Source organism: Vipera berus (genome assembly GCF_964194415.1).
Source record: "Vipera berus genome assembly, chromosome: 14".
Lineage (NCBI taxonomy): Eukaryota > Metazoa > Chordata > Lepidosauria > Squamata > Viperidae > Vipera > Vipera berus.
The window spans coordinates 7,266,559-7,288,494 of record NC_138217.1 but is presented as its reverse complement, the minus strand read 5'-3'; the positions used below and the strand labels follow the sequence as shown (position 1 = coordinate 7,288,494).

Genomic DNA, 21,936 nt, shown 5'->3' with positions numbered 1-21,936 from the left:
AAAGCCTCTTGGCCTTGGCAGACCCCTTCAGACCAATTGGGAAGAACTAGACAAATAGTTATTTTATTACTAAGTCTGTCTAATAAATCAGAATGGGACCAGCAACCTTTGCTAAGATCCCCTTCTGCTTGGCTGACCGGCTGTCAAAAGGAAGGAGAAGAGGGTGCACACAAAAAAAACAACGGTTAGACACAGATCTCTGTGTATGATTTAGCATAGCACAACGTTGTCGTTTTTTGGGGGATCCAAAGCAAGCCTCTTCCAAAATCACATTATCTTGGCTTTCTTCAAGATAACGGGCAGGGCCGCCTGGCTCAAGTTTTATAACCAATTAAATTCAATCAAACTTGTTATTTTTAAACCGGAAGGTTTGAAGAACATACTGCTGCAAAGTCATACAATTAAAAGCATTTTTTTTTAAAAAAATGACGTTACCAATTTAATTCGATTCCAGAGCTGACCTGCCTTGACATCAGATTCATGCTACTAGGGTTTCCTGACTATTTTTCCCCCCCTTCAGAAAGACAAAACAAAAGCTTAGCGTTAAATGCCAAGAATGACTAAAGCTGACCCAATGGAGGCAATTCACATCTCAAGCATGTGACGCTGGATTTGCAAGATGCTCCAATGAAAACACAATGCACATACAGCATGTAAGGATTTTTTTAAAACTCAAATAAAGACAAAGACACACAGGAAATCTTGGATTCTGATTCGGAGATCCCATTACAAAATCTAACGCCGTTGCAGAAAATTGAAAATCACCATAGATGTTTTTGCACATATCTTATCGTTCTGTCTGGTCAAAATTGAACAGAACTAGGTGGGATCCTGTCTGCATCAATGGGGATGGAAAGACTGCCCTTGTTGTGACTGTGGTGCTGATATGCAAACTATTAAACATATTGCGCGAGATTGCCACACAACCTGCGTTCTCTGACTCCCTAGAACAGGGGTCTTCAAACTTGGCCCTTTTATGACTTGTGGACTTCAACTCCTAGAGTCAGCTGAGGAATTCTGGGAGTTGAAGTCCACAAGTCATAAAAGGGCCACGTTTGAAGACCCCTGCCCAGAACAGGGGTCCTCAACCTTGGCAACTTCAAGACTTGTGGACTTCAACTCCCATAATTCTTCAGCTAACTCTGGGAGTTGCACAAGTCTTAAAGTTGCCAAGGATGAGGAGCCCTGCCCTTGAAGATCTGCATGAAGCAACGTCAGAAACAATCACCTGGATAGCTGACCTGGACATCCAGTTATGAGACCACTGCTGTAGCCCTGTAAAAGTTTTGTACACATGGATTGTGTGTAGATATTTACTTCTCATTGTGGGCTAAATAAATAAAAATTACTCAGTATGGGATGTTCTGTAACGGAATTTACAGAGGTAATTCCAATAACGCAACATTCCAGTCATTGGAACCAGACAAAACATGTGTTCTCCAGGTAGGCTTGGGAAAGGACCACATGTGGAAGAGGTTCTTTCCTTGTCCAAACTAATGGCCTCCAGATGTATTTAGATGGTGACCTGGAGAATTTCCAGACAGGCTGGCTACTACAATTCTACAACTCCGCTTTCAACCTTATCTTGTTGACGATAGATTGAGGAGCAATGGCATGGAGGCAAGTGACTTATGGACCAATAGGTAGCGTCTGATATTCCTTGTGTTAATTTTGGCTTTGCTGTACAGTTAAAAGAAAGTGAGACTTGGGCAGGGGTAGGCAACCTTGGCTCTTTTATGACTTGTGGACTTCAAAAGGCCCAGAACAGGGGTCCTCAACCTTGGCAACTATAAGACTTGTGGACTTCAACTCCCAGAATCCCTCAGCTAACCCTGGGAATTGAAGTCCACGAGTCATAAAAGAGCCAAGGTTGCCTACCCCTGGACTTGGGTAATTCTTTGTCCAAAGAGACTGAAGAGAGTAGAGCTTTCAAGCAGATCAGATGGCTCTTTGGCTGTTTTCCTGCAGACGTTTCCTTACCCAACTAGGTAACATCATCAGTGCTAGAAAGGAGTGGAGTTGATACACGTGTAGGTTGACCTGGTCAGTATTAGTAGGAGTGCCGTTTCCTTTTGGGTGGTTTTCTTGACGAGGCCATTTTTTTTACTTGAGTTGGTCGTTCCTCCAATAGGGTATTATATTGGGATATAAACAGAGAGCATACCCCACTCCCTTCTAGCACGGATGATATTACCTAGTTTGTTAATGAAATGTCTTCAGGAAAAGAGCCGTGTCTGAGGGCACCAAAGAAGCCCACAGTTCAGCTCTGAGCAATACACTCCTTTTTTTTAGGGCCTTAGGGGTAGAATCAGGGTGACTGGGTGGAGCTGAGTGTTCACTGGCCAGATGCCCTTCCTCCCTTTGCTCTGCTACCCTGAGGTTGAACTCTCCATCTTCTGAGTGGGAGGCCAGCGTCTCCACCACTAGGCCGCCCTGCCGCTCAACTCTGAGCTACAAACCTTCTCCTTGAATTCAAAGCCCACCTAGCTCCAGCTGAAGAGGCTAAGACGCAAGAGCCTTGGGGCTGTGGCTCCTTTTGAACAGGAGCTGGCTGAGGCAGCACGGGAGCAACCCCTGTGGATGATTCATAAGGCAAGCGTCACCCAGTTGAGTGATTGCAAGGGGGTGCAATAAATGCGCTTATGACATCGGGTGGGAAGTAATGCCTGAGCTCATTTCAGAGTTCACTGATCATACAAGTGTTGCAGACAGACAGATAGACAGAGAGAATGAGAGAGAGGGAGAGAGAGAGGGGGGGAGGGAGAGAAGAGAGAGAGAGAATTGGAGAGAGGGAGGGAAGGAGGGAAGGAGAGAGGGAGGAGGGGAGAGGAAGGAAAAGATATTAAAAGAGAGAGAAATTCAGAGGGGGGGAGGAAGGAGAAGGGGAGGGAGAGGGACAGAGGGAAAGGGAAACAGAAGCTAAAAGAGATAAATTGAAAGAAAGAAAGAGATGGAGGGGAGAAGGAGTGGGAGGGAGAGGGAGGGAAAGAGAAAGAAATTAAAAGAGAGAGAAATTGAGAGAAAGAGAGAGAGAGATGGACGGAGAAGGGGGAGGGAGTGGGGAAAAAAAGAAACAGATTAAAAGAGAGAGATGAGAGAGAGGAAGAGATGAGAGAGAGAGAGATGAGAGAGATGAGAGAGAGAGAGAGAGAGATGGAGAAGGGGGAGGGAGTGGGGGTGATAAACAGATTAAAAGAGAGAGAGATGAGAGAGAGAAAGATATGAGAGAGATGAAAGAGAGGATGAGAGAGAGAGAGAGAGAGAGAGAGAGAGATGGAGGAGAAGGGGGAGGGAGTGGGGGTGATAAACAGATTAAAAGAGAGAGAGATGAGAGAGAGAAAGACATGAGAGAAAGATATGAGAGAGATATGAAAGAGAGGAAGATATGAGAGAGAGAGAGAGAGATGGACGGAGGAGAAGGGGGAGGGAGTGGGGGTGAAAGAGAAACAGATTAAGAGAGAGAGATGAGAGAGAGAAAGATATGAGAGAGAGGGAGAGAGAGAGATGGATGGAGGAGAAGGGGGAGGGAGGGGGAGGGGGGATTAAAAGAAAGAGAGAGAGATGAGAGAGAGAGATGAAAGAGAGGAAGATTATGAGAGAGAGAGAGAGAGAGAGAGAGAGAGAGAGAGAGAGCACACGTGCCCTGTCAGTGGCAGAATTACAACCTCAATAAAACCTCATTGACTTTCCTTACCTGCTCTATGGCTTGCATTACATTCTGCTAATTATGCAGTTGTTACTTTGGGCTATAAAGAAAAGGAGGATCAATGCCAACCACGGTTTAAAAAAAAGAGCGGCCCATAAACAAAGCTGCCAGGGAACTCTTTCAGTTGCATTCTTTTTTATGTTTATGAACTACTTTAACATGACAGGAAAGTGGAACGGAGATCAAACAGAAGGCCCATTCTCCCGCAAGGCCAGGGACAGCCATCTTTGGTGTCAATGAAGGGAAGTGTTTTGTTTTTGTTTTTAAATCATGGCTTCCAGTGAGTCAGATTGTCCTAGCTGACGCATAATAAGTTACAAGAGTCGGTTGGTGCGCCCTACAAGCTATAATTTAATTTGGGCACCAAGAGAATCTGATAAGGGTTCTACTCATGTAGTCATACAGAAAGAAAGAGTGTACAAAAGAGCAACAAAGATGATCGGGGGACTGGATATGAAGAACAGTTGCAGGAATTGGGTATGTCTAGCCTAGTGAAAGGGACGCGGTGGCTCAGTGGGTTAGGACGCTGAGCTTGTCGATCAGAAGGTCAGCAGTTTGGCGGGTCGAATCCCGAGTGCCGCGTAGCAGAGTGAGCGCCTGTTACTCATCCCAGCTTCTGCCAACCTAGCAGTTCGAAAGCCCATAAAAATGCAACTAGAAAAATAGGGACCACTACGGTGGGAAGGTAACAGCGTTCCGTGCACCTTTGGCGTCTAGTCATGCCGGCCACATGACCACGGAGACGTCCTCGGACAAGCGCTGGCTCTTCGGCTTTGAAACGGAGATGAGCACCGGCCCCTAGAGTTGGAAACGACTAGCACGCATGTGCGGGGGAACCTTTACCTTTTTTTAGTCTAGTGAAAAGAAGGACTAAGGGGTGACATGATAGCAGCCTTCCAGTATTTGAGGGGCTGCCGCAAAGAAGAGCGGGTGGGAGTCAATCTGTTCTCCAAAGCACCTGAAGGCAGGACAAGAAGCAATGGGTGGGAAATGATCAAAGAGAGAACCAACCTAGAGCTACAGAGAAATCTGACAGTGAGAACAATTGATCAGCGGAACAGCTTGCCTCCGGAAGCTGTGGGTGCTCCATCCTTGAAGGTTTTTGAGAAGAGACTGGACAGCCATTTTTTTCTGAAATAAGATACGAGTCTCCTGCTCGATAGGCAGTTGGGCTAAGAAGACCTCCAAAGTTCCTTTCAACTCTGTTATTCTGTTCTGGAGGCGGTTCGGGTCTGGATGGGGAGGAACAGACTTCAACTCAACCCTGACAAGACTGAGTAGCTGTACATTCCGGCATCCCGGGACATTCAAAATGTTCCATCGCTTTCTGTGGGGGGTGAGTTTTTACCCCCCGTGGATAGGGCTCGCAACTTGGGAGTCCTCCTAGATTCACGGCTTACCTTAGAAGACCACATAGTGGCCGTGACTAGGGGGGCTTTCGCTCAGGTTCGCCTGGTGCATCAGTTGCGGCCCTATCTGGACCGGGATGCCCTGTGTATGGTCACTCATGCGCTTGTGACCTCTCGTCTTGACTATTGCAATGCTCTCTACATGGGGCTTCCCTTGAAGACCACTCGGAGGCTCCAACTGGTACAGAATGCGGCCACGAGAGTTGTCTTGGGAGTTTCCCGGTACTCCCATGTTACACCTTTGCTCCGCGAGCTGCATTGGTTACCAGTTGTCTTCCAGGTGAGGTTCAAGGTCTTAGTGATGGTTTTTAAGTCCTTACATGGCATGGGTCCGGAATACCTTGGGGACCACCTGCTGCCGGCGTCAACTCCCCTCCGCCCTGTGCGTTCCCACAGAGAGGGCCTCCTCAGGGTGCCTCCGGTCAGGGAATGCCGGCTGGTGGCCCCCAGGGGGAGGGCCTTCTCTGTGGGCGCCCCGGCTTTGTGGAATCAACTGCCGGTTGAGCTCCGGATGGCACCGGATCTCCGCTCCTTCCGGCGCGGCCTAAAGACCCATTTATTTGAACAAGCTGGCCTGGCCTGATGGGGAGTTAACTTAGGGTTTTAATATTTGTATATTTTTACTGTTTTATTTGGGCAATAATTTAATTTTTTTCTTAACTTTTGTATTTCTGTATTTTTATTATATGCCCTGTTCACCGCCCTGAGTCCTTCGGGAGAAGGGCGGTATAAAAATTTAATAAACAAATAAACAAACAAACTACTTTAGTTTAGTTTAGTTTAGTTTATTGAATTTATATACCGCCTTTAACCCATAGGACTCAGGGTAGTTTACAAAGTATTTAAAAACGTCAATACAATACAAAAGTTAAAGACAGTTAAAATAATTAAATTTAATCCCTGAACAAATATAAAACCCCATTTAAAAACTCTCAGCCTGGGCCGGAGAGCTCAAAGAGCCAGGTCTTCAGGTCCCGGCGGAATGACCGAAGGTTGGGGGCAGTCCTGAGCTCCACGGGCAGCTGGTTCCAGAGGGCAGGCGCCCCCACTGAGAAGGCCCTACCCCTGGGTGTTATCCGCCGGCAATCTTTATAATTGAATCCAGCACTTGGTCTACCTACGGTAATTGGGTACTGTCAACAACATCCCACAGAAGATCTTGTCCTCCTAGCCTTGGGGTGGAGTTATCCCAAGCCTACCCCTTTGTAAGTAGATGTCTAAGTTTACTCACTGTCCCTTGGAGTTTAAGAAGCTGTTAATCTTGAGATTTCTGAAAGGAACCTTAAAAGCCATCAACACATACAGGAGATTTTCCAGGATATTCTCACCGAGAATATTCTGTCGCTTGTACCTCTAACGGGTGTCTAGAAAGAAAACCGATGTGACTGTTCAGCCTTTTCCCACTGTATTGGGGAAACTCTTTCCTGTAGAACTTCACAATTATAGAAATATGTCAGGCACAAAAGATCAGACCCATACATTAAGTTGCACTCCAGAAGATTTATTGCTCAAACCTCTACACAAGAAGAAGCTAGTCAACTAACGGTCAGCATTAAATTGGCGCTAGATAAGAGTCAACAGAATTCAAGAGGGGTTGGACCATTTGTGGCAACTTAATGACTCTAAGCTGGTGACACCCTTAACACTGCGCCCCGCTCTGCCTGTTCTTCTCCTACAAATGTCGGGTCAGAACCAAAAGTCTACTTTGAAGAAAACATTTTGGAAATATATCTTCTTCTTTTTCAGAATTAAAGTTGCAGTGTGTTGGTGGGAAAATACATCAGTGATGTTTGGCTCCTAATATCTTTTCTCCATCTGGAAAGACACAGTAGGATGAAAAAGGGCAGCAAATTCTGCTTTCTCTTTGACATTGGGTGAGAGTAGAAGATTCCCGGGGGATCAGTAAGGAAAAGGTGGACTACTATTAGTTTTTTCTTGAGATAATTGAAGAATGTTTGCTCTGTTGTTGTTAGTTGCAAAGTCATGTCCGACCCATCGAGACCCCATGGACGTTCCTCCAGGCCTTCCTGTCCTCTACCATCTTCTGGAGTCCGTTTAGGCTCACGCCTACTGCTTCGGTGACTCCATCCAGCCACCTCATTCTCTGTCATCCCCTTCTTCTCTTGCCCTCAACCTTTCCCAGCATTAGGCTCTTCTCCAGTGAGTCCTTCCTTCTCATTAGGTGGCCAAAGTATTTGAGTTTCAACTTCAGCATCTGGCCTTCTAAAGAGCAGTCAGGGTTGATCTCCTCTAGGACTGAACCGGTTTGATCGCCTTGCAGTCCAAGGGACTCTCAGGAGTCTTCTCCAGCACCATAGTTCGAAGGCCTCCATTCTTTGGCGCTCAGCCTTTCTTATGGACCAACTTTCACTGCCATACATTGCAACTGGGGAAACCATAGCCTTGACTGTACGCACTTTTGTAGGCAGGGTGATGTCTCTGCTCTACAACTCACCAATTCTTTTGCTTCCTGCCAAGGTGACTGGGATTGAGCAGAGTTGAATCAGCACTTGGAGAACATCAGGAAGTTTATGCCTGTGTACCCTGACTTTGGGCTGGTCTTCCCAAAGCAATCTTTCCTAAAGTTTCCAGGACGTAAACTTAATTTGGTAAATTTTCTACATACAGTCCCAAGCCAACAAGATAATCCATTTATGGAGGGCAGCAAAGACTACAAAACTGGTGTCCCTCTGTCTCAGGACCAGAACGACCTCTACGAGGCCAATTCTGTCCCTTGAATCTCCAGACCTTCCCCGATAGCCAATAAAACAAGACCTACAGATTGACAGGGGGTGTCCTTGGGCTGGCTTTTCAAAGGTGTTTTCTGCTTTTTTTTTTTAGAGAGAGAGAGAGAGAGAGAGAGAGAGAGAGAGAGAGAGAGAGAGAGAGAGAGAAAGACTGTAGAAGCACTTGCACGTAAGTCTTTAAAATTCTCTTTCTTAAGACTTAATATTTCACCCTGACAGTGGGGAAAGGAATTAGAAGTGCCAGCAGCTATCCAGATAGATGTTAAAGCTCCGTTCCCCCCCCCACCTCTCCCTCCTCCAACTTCCCTCTCCTGCCACATCTCTCTGACTTCAGAGAATATTTTCCCCTCAAATTGGTTTTAAATTAAAGGAGGTGATGAAGGCAATGTGCAGGCTCAGCTTTTTCCCAGGTGCACTTAATCTAATTTCATTAAGGAGATCAGAACTGGTGATTGCTACAGTCGAAACATTAAGTCTGTCCATTCCCCCCCCCCACACACACACACCTTCTTTTTGGTATAAAAAAAAACCATTAGCTCTGTCAAAGGACTGTTGGGTGGGCTGTTTATATTGGAGATGAAAGCCCGTTTTGCTTCCCCAATAGGAAGCAGTGAGCAGTGAGCCACAAATTAAGTCCACCCGCTGCCAAAGATTCAGGGCACAAGGATCCCAGCTGCGGAGATTTGACGGGGAGGTGTTGCCTTCAGAAGCTGCGGATACGACAACCCTGCAGCTTGTCAAGAAGAGACTGGACAACCATTTTGTCCGAAATGGGCCAGGTCTTCCAGCTTGAACAGGGGGCTGGACTAGAAGACCTTCAGAAGGTGTGGGTGTGCCATCACGGCAGGTTTTCCAGAAGAGAATGGACAGCCATTTATCCAGAATGGTGTAAGGTCACCTGCCTGAGCAGGGGGTTGGACTAGAAGACCTCCGAGGTTCCTTTCCACTCTGTTATATATTATTCTGCTTCTGTTCGGAAAAAAGCTCGAGACTTCCTGATGTCCAGCCTTAACTCCTTCTGGTAATTTTAGCTGCGAGAGCTTACGGTACTTTCTGAGGCAGTGTGAAGTTCTGCCTCTTCCCATCGTACATCACTTGGGTGAACTATTCTGTTGGGAAGAGACTGGGCAGCTATTTGTCCAGGATGGCATATAGCAGTGGTGGCGAACCTATGGCACGCGTGCCAGAGGCGGCACTCAGAGCCCTCTCTGTTGGCACGCGTGCCGCTGCCACCGCCAACAGCAGCAGGTCCATCAGGCCATCACCGCTGCCCGGAGCAGGAGTCCTGCCCAGCACACAGGAGACGAAGCGGCTGACTAACAAGCTCGAGTAGAGGTGGTAGAGCAGAGGTCACCAACCATTGTCGATTATTGGACTGGAAGAAAAGGGAGGGGGAAGCATTTTACATGCGTGCATGCACGCACAGGGCTGCGAACACGCACACGCTGCAAATGGGGTGGGGCTAGTGCCTGCGTGATACTCACTAGCCCTGCCCAGTTCTTGTGTGGTGCAGCACCTTGTATCTGCACCCCGCGGCAGCCATTGCTGCACCTTGCAGCACAGTGGCCCATTTTTGTGCCGCCCGGCATTCAGAGGTACCTCCCTGCCCCCCCCCGAGGGCACCACAATGCTGATGCGGCCCTGGCCCTTTGCGACAAATAAGTGGGTTTTGGGTTGCAGTTTGGGCACTCGGTCTCTAAAAAGTTCACCATCACTGGCATATAGGGTGTCTTGTTTGAGCAGGGGGTTGAACTAGCAGACGTTCAAGGTCCCTTCCAACTCTGCTATTCCGTATTCCGTTATTCTGTCTGCAAGGAAGCTGAAGGAGGTGGGATTTCAAAAACATGGACATCCCTGGGGGATGAAGGATCCCTTCGTGGATGAAGGATCTACAGGGGTGAAGGACGGTGAGGGATGTCGTTGCGTTGACACTTTGAAGGACATCGTCACGTTTGCTTTATGACCAGGGTAAGAATGGTTGTAAAATCAGACCCAATCACACGATGACTCGACTTATGACAGAAGCGACTTGCAACGGAAATTTCGGTCCCAATTGTGGTCACAAGTTGAAGACTATCTCTAGGTCTCTCCTATCTCCCTGCCACATCCCTCAACTTACACATCCCTCAACTTACGGAGTACCTCGGGGAGCACCTGCTGCCGGCGTCAACTTCCCTCCGCCCTGTGCGTTCCCACAGAGAGGGCCTCCTCAGAGTGCCTCCGGTCAGAGAATGTCGGCTGGTGGCCCCCAGGGAGAGGGCCTTCTCTGTGGGCGCCCCGGCTTTATGGAACCAACTGCCGGTTGAGCTCCGGACGGCACCGGACCTTCGCTCCTTCCGACGCGGTCTGAAGACCCATTTATTTGAACAAGCTGGCCTGGCCTGATGGGGGACGTTAGGGTTTTTAATGGGTTTTTATACTGTTACTGTTTTTATTTGGGCAATTGTTTAATTCTCTTTTAATTTTTGTATTTTCTATTTATATATGCCCTGTTCACCGCCCTGAGTCCTTCGGGAGAAGGGCGGTATACAAATTTAATAAAATACAAATGCAAATACACGTTCGCGTATGAGCAAAAGTGGCCATCCCGTTAGGGAGTGGTAAGGAATTCACTCGTTCCCCTCGTTTTAGGCAACTCAATCTTTGCCTCTGATTTCTATTCATTCATTCATTTGGGACAGGATGCCATTTAGCTGAGCAGCTGAACAAGCTGCTCACCATTTTTTCCCCTAGACGCGCTAAAGCAGGTAAGAGACAATAAGAGGAAGTGTTGATGTTTTATATTACACCATTATGTTAATGTTCACCAAAGTATGCCGTGAGCTCTCTCATTACATGTGTATAAACCAATTCTCTGTGGTGTTATTCCTGTGCTAAATGCTATAACTACATAAATCTTGAATTAATGGAGACTTTATAGTTGCTAAAAAATGAAGGGTAATTGCTATCTGTTAATGCTGTTGGAGCGAGCAAAGGGAAATCTATCTCTCTATATATCTATATGTAGGTATGTATATCTCATGGTGAGAGATTGGTGGGCTGACGGAACACAAGCCACGTTTGGTGGACGTGTGCTCCAAGAAGAAAGTTCAAATCCCTCGGCCTTCGTCTAGTGGGGCAATGGGGCAATACTGAGGGGGGGGCTGTCCACAGTTGAGCCCAACGTTTCTGTCGCTAAGTGAGACATTTGTCAAGTTCTACGGCATTTCTTGCCACAATTGTTACGTGGACCTGGCTTCCCCATGGACTTTGCTTGTTGCAAAAAGGGATCACGTGACCCCATCACGTGACCACGGGGAATTCTGCAATGGTCGTTAAGTGTGAAAAAAAAAGGTCGCAAGTCGCTTCTTTCAGCGTTGTTGCAACTCTGAATGGTCACGAAGTCGAGAAGTACCTGAGTTTAATTTCCAAACTATCTGAAGGGAAGAAAGAAGGCTGAAGGGGATAGTGTAGTAAATTTCAGGGGGGGGGGGGAATAATAAATTTGGAGGGTATTTTTTTCTTTCTAGAAATAGAGAAGGAAGAACACGGGAAATTTTCCTGTGGCATTAAGGAACACTTAAGTTCCAAGGGAATGTTAAGATTTTTATTTTATTTATTTTTATTTTATTTTAATTCCATTTATATCCCGCCCTTCTCCGAAGACTCAGGGCGGCTTACAAGCTTAGCAGTAGCCTTCATTCTATGTATATGCCTGCTTATTAGGGCTTTCACACACCCCCAAACGGCATTATTACAAAGTCAGCTTAATTGCCCCCAACAATCTGGGTCCTCATTTTACCTACCTCGGAAGGATGGAAGGCTGAGTCAACCTTGAGCCTGGTGGGACTTGAACCTGCACTCATTGCAGGCAGCTGGTGTTACGTAAGGAGGCATTAGCCCACTGCTCCACCAAGGCTTTTCTCAAAGAAAATCTGACTTTCACTTCCCTTTTCTCTCAAAGCAAAAAGGGAAATTAGAATTCCAGAATAAGATCCAAGATCATTATCAAACCGTGGCCTGAGGTTTGGTGGGGTTCTAAGGCTGTGAGATCATCCACCAAAAATATGTTGGGTGGTGGAGAAACAGGGGGCCTTGCAAAGCAAAACAAAGGTTGCCTTGGTTATCTGCTACTTGAGACACCAGCACTCCCAAGCTTGCATTGGTCTTCCTTCAAAATATCAACTCTAGTCTCCAAATGTAAGTTTTTCAAGTCTCTAGGCCCTTCATATGTGCGGTTCACAACTGGGGGTGGACCCAGCTGACATGAGAAAGAAGGGCGGAATGGATGCTGAAGCAATCAAAAGCTCCGGCTTTTCACTGATTAGTTGAGACCATAAAACTCTCAAATATCACCCATATGAAGTAGAGCGTGATACAAATCCCCCTCTCTTAAGTTAGACAGTTAAGCTACCAGCCAAACTCAAGGCCAATGTCTCTAGAGATTCTCAAGTCATCCAGATCACGGTTGTCCCAAAGGTGCTTTTTCAAGAGTCAACTGGACTTCCTTTGTTTTTCCATGAAGATGTTTCACTTCTTATCCAAGCAGCTTCTTCAGTTAGCTTTCAGAAAGGTAGAGTTTGATGTTACTTTCAGAAGAAATTGCCTTGAGTTTCCCCAAAGATGCTCTTGCAAGCACTGGTAGCAGACCTCCAATATTTAAGGGGCTGCCCCCAAGAAGAGGAGATCAACCTATTTTCCAAAGCACCAGAAGGCAGGACAAGAAGCAATGGATGGAAACTAATCAACAACCTAGATGTAAGGAGAAATTTCCTGACAGCTAGAACAATTAATCAGTGGAACAACCTGCCTCCAGATGTTGCGGATGCTCCAACACTGGAAGTTTTTAAGAAGAGGTTGGAACCGTTTGTCTGAAATGGTACAGGGGTTTCCTGCTTGAGCAGGGGGCTGGACTAGAAGAAGACCCTTCCAATTCTGTTATTCTGCTAAAAAGGAAAAAAGAACTAAGGTCCACCTTGTTCCCATCTTAGTTTTCATGGGTCTCAAGCAAGGCAGACAAAAGCAACATTACTCAACACGCAAACACAAAAAGCCAGAATCAGCAACTTGGGTGGCTCAAATGTTTCTGTGTTCTTGAACATCCCAGCCGTGCAAGTCATTCAACGCTTCTCCTTGAGATGACAGATTAAGGTCACCTTATTTTCCCAAGCTTTTAACGGATGATTGGTGCTGGTTGATGCTGTTTATTTAAACTTCCTCGCCTGCTGATCTCCCTGTATATATTTGTTCTTGTTTGTGCTTTTGCTGAGTTATAAGGTGCTCTCTGTCTATTTGTTTTAGGCCCGCCTTAGCCTAGCTTTCAATCAATGCTTTTGAGAGCAGCCTGGCCAGTTAAGTATACACCCGGACCCAAAGACAATACGCAAAATAAATAAAGGGATGACACAACACAGTCAACCCGTTAAAAGCAGCAGTGGGTCAAAGGCTCCGTTGAAGAAAGAATAATGAAAAGGTCCTTAATGATAACAGAGAAGACTTCCAGAAAAGACCCAGAAATGGAAAAGGACCACCAGTGAGGACCCCTTAACTGTTAAGTGTCATGGTTGGGAGAACCTTATCAGGCCTGAAAGACCAGGTCCTCACCTGAAGGTTCAATTAAACTCATCTATTGCTAAAAGCCTGTTCCCAGGAATCTTCTCAACTGACATAACAGAGTTGGATAAAGGGTGAACGGCAGTCGAGAAGGGCTGAACTTAGTTCTCTTGTGATTACGTAGGGATTCTAGGCTGATCCCTCTTTTTCACTCCGCCCCCGGTTCTGCCATCTCTTCTATTGTCTGGAGGACAATAATCAGTGGTGGGATTCAGCCGGGTCGCACCACTTCGGCAAAACCAGTAGCTAATTTTTTGTTGCCCAGGCCCTGAATGGACTTCCGGAAGCGGCATCCACACAGGTTGTTCACCTATTTGAATCCCGCCACTGACAATAACCCAAAAGAACTTGCGCGCTATAAGCGATGAATTCAAATCCTTTTTTTTTTTTACAAAATTAAAAAGACAGGCTAAACTTCCCTGGAATGCACTTAACCTGCTGAAGAACAGAAGGTGGAATTCAAAGGAGGCCGGGAATTTTATAACTTGGGTATGGATCCCAAGCTGGCAATTCGCATTTTGACTGGAAGCAAAGAGCCCAGCCGATAAAAATGAATATTTATCTACATTAAATATTGGCAAGACTTTTTTTTGCCATCAAGGCAAAAGATTATTATATCATATGCACTTCATTTTTTTTTAAAGTGAATGTCAAACCTGTTACAAAATAAAAAGACGGAAAGATGTCTGGTCAAACTAGTCTTAAGAATATCATACAAGCCCAATAAAGCATCTTGCAAATATAAGCTTTATGTAAGAAGTACAGCCAATCTTTTCAAGTACAGTGAGAGCCAGGTGTGGTGTGGATAGAGTCCTGGTGTTAAACTAAGGATGGCTACAGAAATTATTTTTGCTCATGGTTAAACTAGGATTTATTGCTCAAGTGTACGGGACATGGCGACTGTTATAAATGTGAGTTGCCAAGCACCTGAATTTTGATCACATGACCAGGGGGATGCTGCAATGGTCGTAAGTGTGAACAATGGTCGTAAGTGTGAACCGTGATCCTAAGCCTCTTTTTTCATTGCCGTTGTAATTTTGAATAGTTGTAAACTGAGGACTGCCTGTAACTGGAAAAGTTAGTGCAAGTTGCTGGATTAAAACACACGTTTATACCGATTTCCCTTTTCGTCGTCTTGCCCTCTGAAACATCTCCAAAAGTCCAAAAAAAATAAAATAAAATCACCACTGCACGATCAATTTGTTATGCACGGAGCCAAAACACAACCTAACAGTTAACAGCATCATCTGCAAAAGCAGGGTCCTGGTTGTCCATCTGCTTACTCCATTACACAAACTGACATGTTTAAAGTCGTTATAAATAAAGTATTGCTTTGCAAGTCATTACGGTAGCGAGCCTTTCTCCAAACTAAGACGGTAGAGGCACCGGCGCGGCTCTGAATTCATTTCCAATCAGAGCCCATTCATCCAGGAATTGATTCTTGTTAGCAACAAGCGGGGGTTTTATTTGGGGGAGGGGGAGATAAGTGTCTGCAGGCATGCATAGGGAAGCTCAAAAAAAAAAAACTTAAGTAGCATTCAAAAGCTCGGGGGGGGGGGGGGTTCAGCAATTAATATTTCTAAAACCCGACAGTAGGCTAGACAAAAGAAAGTATGGTCGTTTCTTTCTGCTTTTAGTGGGGAGAAGGTAAAAATTATTACTACAAGTAAAGAGATGGGGTCTTCTTACCTTATCGTCAATATCACTCTCGCTGTCGCACTGTAAATTAAAAAAAAAGAGAGAAAGGAAAAGATTCAGTTATAACTGGTAGGAAAAAAAAAACCTCATGTGCATCAAGGTGTAATTCACCACTAAATTCTCTACTTTTCCTCTTTTCCAGAATGAAAGTCCTTGTGTCAAACACAATTATTATTATTATTATTTTACTATCTTCATTTCTGGGATTCTCAGGCCCTTTTTGCACCCTCATGAGCCAAACAGAGAAAGTTTTAATTTCGGCCCTGCTAAATTTCAGGCTTCAGATGATTTCACGGAATCTAAGAACTGGTAGGATCCTTTGGACCAAAAGTGGGAAGCATTCTGACAACTCTTGAAGTTTCTTCTAACTCCAATGGCATGTTTCCTGCCACGTTGAGGTTGCAAGACATGCACACAGGAACAGAAGCCCTAAAATTCTCCATCCTTGAAATCCATCCCTATCCAGGTGGACAACGTGGTCCTCCTCAACTGCAGATGCAAAAAATTTTCAACCCAATCCTAAGCGCCCCCAAAATCTGTGATAGATCAGTGTTTTTCAAACTCGGTGACTTTCAGATGGGTGGACTAAAGTGTCAGTGAGGGATTGTGGGGATTGAAGTCCACCCATCCCCAATACAAATAGGATATTTTTTTAAAAAGATGCAGAGGTCCTAGAGGGTGTGCAGAGAAGAGCAACGAAGATGATAAGGGGTCTGGAGGATAAATTGCGCGATGAACGCTTGAGGGAGGGAGGTGTGTCCATCCTAGCGAACAGAAGGTTTAAGAGGGAGATGGTAACTGTCTTTCAAGGCTTGAGGAGCTGTCACGGAGAAAAAGGGTTTGGCTTATTCTCCAAAGCACCAGAGGGCACTCAGGAAATAATGGGTGGAAGATTGTCAAGGAGAGATTCAACCTAAAAATAAGGGGGGATTGTCTGACAGTGAGAACAATTAATCAGTGGAACAGCTTGCCTGCTGGAGTTGTGGATGCACCATCCCTGGAGTTTTCCAAAAACAGACTGGATCAATGGTTCTCAACCTTTTCTTCACCACTGACCCCCTTTAGATACCTTTTGTGGCCATGGACCATGGCCACAGACCACCAAGACTGAAACTCAAGATTTAAATCACAATGTTTCTTCCGAGGTGATACCGCGGGCCGCCGGAGGTCTGCAAGCCATAGGCTGAAAACCCTCTGGAATAGACAACCATTTGACCGGGATGTTATACCGTCTGCTGCCTTGGGGGGGGGGTTTCGACTAGAAGACCTCCAAGGTCCCTTCCAGCCTTATGATTATATTTTTGACGCTCTAACGCCTCCCATTTGAAAAAAAACACTCCTCTGAGTCCTGGAGGAATATAGGAGCAATGGCACTGGTCCAGGCCTTGAGTAGTTTTACACCGAACGCTCTTACTAGCTTGGCAAATGAACCGCCTGCGTTTTCCGCTGTACATATGGCAGGATAATCACAGGTTGGAATGCTTGAGGATGCACAGAGATGAGTAGCTGGGGACGGGAAAGCATTAGCACATCGCCACGTTAAAAGAATAGAGCTATTTGGATTGCTATCTGGGCAGAAAATGACCTCCAAACGGCAGGGGGTTTCTCCATTAAACCAGGAACTGAATGCAAATGTGCTGGCTTCCTCAAAGGAGCTCAGTACAGTTTAGGCGGACGGGCGTTGTCAAAACACCAACAACCCTAGAGAGAAATCCTGAACCACCAGGTCTCTTTCCTCAATCTCCTCGGAGACCAATTGCACAGTCTGGTTCCCATCAAAACCGATCCAAAGGCCTATCAATTTCCTAGGGAGGCCACTTATTTCTGCATCAGTTGGACTGGTTCTGGAATCATCGGAAGACGCATTCTGACAACAAAATAACACCCATTCTGTGAATGAGGCTTGCGGGGTGGGGTGGGGTGAGGGGAAAGCCAGGGCAGAAATAAGATGTGGAGCCAGGCTCCACTGGAGAATGGAAAGAAAGTTTCATTTGCCTCTAAGTCCTTTCAAGTGTGTCTGTTATGCAAGGTCCAAATTTCACAGAACATAGAACAGGGGTCTTCAAACCTGGCCCTTTTATGACTTGTGGACTTCAACGCCCAGAATTCCTCAGCCGGTGTGCCTTTTATGACTTGTGGACTTCAACGCCCAGAATTCTTCAGCCAGCATGCCTGGCTGAGGAACTCTGGGAGTTGAAGTCCGCAAGTCATAAAAGGGCCAGGTTTGAAGACCCCTGACATAGAACATAGAATAATAGAGTTGGAAGGCACCTCAAGAGGTTGTCTAGTCCAATGCCCTGCTCCAGGCAGGAGACCCTATATCATTTCAGACAAATGGTTGTCCAGTCTCAACAACTTCTGGAGCAAGTTGTAATACTGATAAATTGTTCTCACTATCAGGAAATTTCTCCTTAGTTCTAGGTTACTTCTCTCCTTGGTTAATTTCCAATCATCATTTCTCATCTTGCCTATTGGTCCTTTGGAAAATAGTGTGACCCCACCCCCCCCATCTTTGCAGGAGCCCTTTAAATATTGGAATATAGCTATCATGTTCTCCCTAGTCCTTTTTTCATCAGACTAGACCAGGGGTAGGTAACCTTGGCTCTTTTATGACTCGTGGACTTCAACTCCCAGAATTCCTGAGCCAGCCATGCTGAGGAGAAATGGAGAGGTTTCCAAGCTGAGCCATGCTGACTCAGGAATTCTGGGAGTTGAAGTCCACGAGTCATAAAAGAGTCAAGGTTGCCTACCCCTGGACTAGACATACCCAATTCCTGTAACTGTTCTTCACACATTTCAGCTCTTCCTCAATGAAATGCTTCATTTCTCCGTTCTAGACTTTAGTGGAAGGTTGATAATGGTGGTGGCTCAGTGGGTTAGGACGCTGAGCCTGTCGATCAGAAGGTCGGCAGTTTGGCGGGTCGAATCCCGAGTGCCGCGTAGCAGAGTGAGCGCCTGTTACTCGTCCCAGCTTCTGCCAACCTAGCAGTTCGAAAGCACGTAAAAATGCAAGTAGAAAAATAGGGAGCACTGCGGTGGGAAGGTAACAGCGTTCCGTGCGCCTTTGGCGTCTAGTCATGCCGGCCACATGACCACGGAGACGTCCTGGGACAAGCGCTGGCTCTTCGGCTTTGAAACGGAGATGAGCACTGGCCCCTAGAGTCAGAAACGACTAGCACGCATGTGCGGGGGAACCTTTACCTTTACCTGATAATTCTTGCATTTGTTTTTTTCTTTCCCAGGGCGGTGAATTCTGGGAAGGCATCTCATAATTTCTTATTCTCAGCTCGCCCAGTCACCTGTAAACGGCCACCCTTATTTAGAAAGCATTCTGGAATCCAAAAAGCCTGGTGCTGAATTTTTAAACACAGATTTTTTTAAAAACGGGAGACCCAACCCTTTTCAGGTCTAAGTTGTTTTCCTAGTGTCATCCAAGTTTTTTTTAAAAAAAAAACAACCACACACAAAATAGCTGCTTTCTGATGAAAGATGTGCAAACCCTAAAGGAATTTAACAGGTGAAGAAAGCAGAAAGGGAGGGGAGAAAAGTTCCCTTCCGTCTTTCAACCACAATGGGACAAAAGCCCTTGTCAAAATACACAGCTTAAGAAAAGTCGAAGAATGTCAAGGACAGGCAGCTCTGAAAGACAAAGGCCTCAATTACCTAAATTTTCCTCCAGGCTGTTAAAGCTCCCCGGTTTATAAGTAAACCGGTTTATAAGTAAATCTGTAAACAGTCCATTGTATTCTGTTCATAAGGGCTTGTAAAGGGATTACTGTAGAAAGGTGCCAATTGCCTCTTCATTCTGCCAGAAAGGATCCTAAAAAAAGATCTTAATTGGCCTGGTTTTTTTTACTCCCCACTAAAAATAATGACAGGCTTAATCCCGAATTCAGCAAAGGGAAATTGAAGAAGGAAAAAAAAAGAAAAGGAAAGAAAAGAAAAACAGAAGAAGAAAGGAAGGAGGGAGAGAGGAAGGAGGGAGAGAGGGAGGGAGGGAGTAAGTAAAGGAAGGAAGAAGAGAGAGGGGGAAGGAAGGCAGGGAGGGAGGGAGGGAAGGAAGGAAGGAAAAAAGGAAAGAAGGGAGGGAGGAAGGTTGGAAGGAAGGAAGGAAGGAAGGAAAGAATAGATAGATAGATAGATAGATAGATAGATAGATAGATAGATAGATAGATAACCTTTATTGTCATTTTTTACTGTGCGTACACTGGCACCCATTAAAAATGAAATTCTGCTGCTTGCTCTCAAAAGCGTACACACACCTAACACATCTATATAAACATGCCATACACACCATATGCATAGACCTACACCCTTACATATAAGCAACATATAAATATTAAACACCGTCCATCTTGAATACATAACGGAAGGAGGAAAGCTTGAGAGTATGTATGGAACAAAACTGTGACTGAATCTGGAGGTTCTGCTTCGGATACCACGGAGCCCCCTCCTCCCAGAAGGTAACAAGGAAAACGGGTTGTGAAGCGGGTGTGTAGCGTCCCAGACAATCTTGCGGACAATCCTGCTCCAGCAATGCTTATGTGCCAAGTCCTGGTTGGGAGGGAGGGAACTGCCAATGACCTTTTCTGCCGTCCTCACCACTCTCTGCACCGCCTTCCTGTCGGAAGCAGCGGGGGAATTAAGGAGTTTGTTTATTTGCATTTTATATTTCTTAACCACCAACCTATCTCTATCAAAGAGGGGCCGTTTTGTTTGAGGGATGACCCTGGAAAGGATCTCGAGGTGCAAAGGTGACCAGGGAACACCAAGTCACCTGCGTCTGCTTTACGGGAAACGGCAAAGGCCACCCTTCCCTATGAAGTGGGATGAAAACCAGGCCCCGCAGAAAAACCCAAACCTTCGAAAGGAAAGGAAAGGAAAGGAAAGGAAAGGAAAGGAAAGGAAAGGAAAGGAAGGAAGGAAGGAAGGAAGGAAGGAAGGAAGGAAGGAAAGAAGGAAGAAAGAAAGAAAGAAAGAAAGAAAGAAAGAAAGAAAGAAAGAAAGAAAGAAAGAAAGAAGAGAAAGGGAAGGAAGGAAGGAAGAAATAAAGAGAGAGAGAGAGAGAGAGAGAGAAAGAAAGAAAGAAGAGAAAGGGAAGGAAGGAAGGAAGGAAGGAAGGAAGGAAGGAAGGAAGGAAGGAAGGAAGAAGAGAAAGGGAAGGAAGGAAGAAAGAAAGAGAGAGAGAGAGAGAAAGAAAGAAAGAAAGAAAGAAAGAAGAGAAAGGGAAGGAAGGAAGGAAGGAAGGAAGGAAGGAAGAAAGAAAGAAAGAAAGAAAGAAAGAAAGAAAGAAAGAAAGAAAGAAAGAAAGAAAGGAAGGAAGAGTCATGGAGGAGCCGTGCTCTCATTTATTTACCTACAGAACCCCACAGAGGCCTCCTTCCATCTGCGTGCGCCACCTTGCCCATTATCCTTTAACTAGAGAACCCAGAGGAGGTAACATGGCATCCATCATTTCCTGCTGCCCGGGGGGGGGGGGAGGGGGGGGAAAGAGCTATTAGCGGATCAAAGCTGTACCTCAAAGGAGGCCCCTAAGCGGGAAATGTTTTCTGCTGAAAAGAGAAGGCGGCCCACCTAGGCCGAGAGCGAAAAACCTCGGCCTATTGGCCTGAGAGGAAGCGCCCTTCACTCTAGGCCATCTTCTGGAGACCAAGATGAAGATGAGGCAAGGGTCCAGGTGCCCAGACTCGGAACAGAACAGAAGAACAGAGTTGGAAAGGGACCTTAGAGAGCATCTAGTCCAACCCCCTGCTCGGGCAGGAAAGGCTCTATACCATTTCGGACAAATGGCTGTCTAGTTTCTTCTTAAAAACTTCCAGTGTTGGAGCATTCACCACTTCTGGAGGCAGGTTGTTCCACTGGTTAATTGTTCTCACTGTCAGGAAGTTTATCCTTAGTTCTAGGTTGCTTCTCTCCTTGGTTAGTTTCCCTCCGTTGCTTCTTGTCCTGCCTTCTGGTCCTTTGGAGAATAGCTTGACTCCCTCTTCTTTGGGGCAGCCCCTGAGCTATTAGAACGTGTTCTTCTGAAATTTTGCCGGGTTTTCTACTCTCCTCCTCCCACCACCTTATTACGGGTCCGTTTAGCGACGGTTCAAAGTTACAACGGGCACTGTAGACAGGGACCTGTGACCGTTTGTCGCAGTTATGACTCCTGCGGCCTCCCGTACGGTCACACAATCAAAATTCAGAGGCTGGGCAACTGGTTCATATTTATGACGGTGGCAGCGTCCGTGTGTGTGTGTGTGTGTGTGTGTGTGTGTGTGTGTGTGAGAGAGAGAGAGAGAGAGATGTGATCCCCTTTTGTGACCCCTGCAGCAATTCGCTTAATAAATGCAGCCAAAGGAAGGTCATAAAACAGGGGGGGGGGGGACACCAAAACTCAACTTCACCAACCTCTCAGTTCAACACAGGAGAATATTTGGGCTGGACTGCGGTCCTACGTCTCTGCAGAGGGTTGAGAAGACGGGGGGGGGGGGGGGGGAAGGCAGCCAGCTTTATCATGAGCCAAACAGATGGGGGGGCGGGGGGGGGAAGAAAAAGGAGACTACGGGGATTGGGGCAGCCTCCGCGCATCCCGCCTCCTCCCGAACTTGCCAAAAAAAACCCTCCCACGACACACACACGGTTGCCAAGCTTGCTTCCTGGGAGGGAGGCCCTGATTGATGGCCGCAATTTGGCCACGGCGGCGTCCTTTATAAGGTCCCTCCAGTCGTGGGGGGGTGTTTGTTTTATTTTGATTTTTTTTTTGTCTTTTTTCCTGCTGGCAAGGAAAGCTGAGCTGGTG

The 21,936-nt window shown here is 46.1% G+C and overlaps 1 protein-coding gene across 1 annotated transcript in view; it reads right to left on the bottom strand.

Moving 5' to 3' along the window:
• The window catches only part of FBRSL1 (fibrosin like 1), a 523,964-nt gene that overhangs the window by 181,423 nt on the left and 320,605 nt on the right, over window positions 1-21,936 (bottom strand). The window contains exon 5 of the mRNA XM_081338816.1: window positions 15,144-15,173. Coding sequence (XP_081194942.1) covers window positions 15,144-15,173 — 30 coding nt within the window. The remainder of the gene's footprint in view (window positions 1-15,143; window positions 15,174-21,936) is intronic.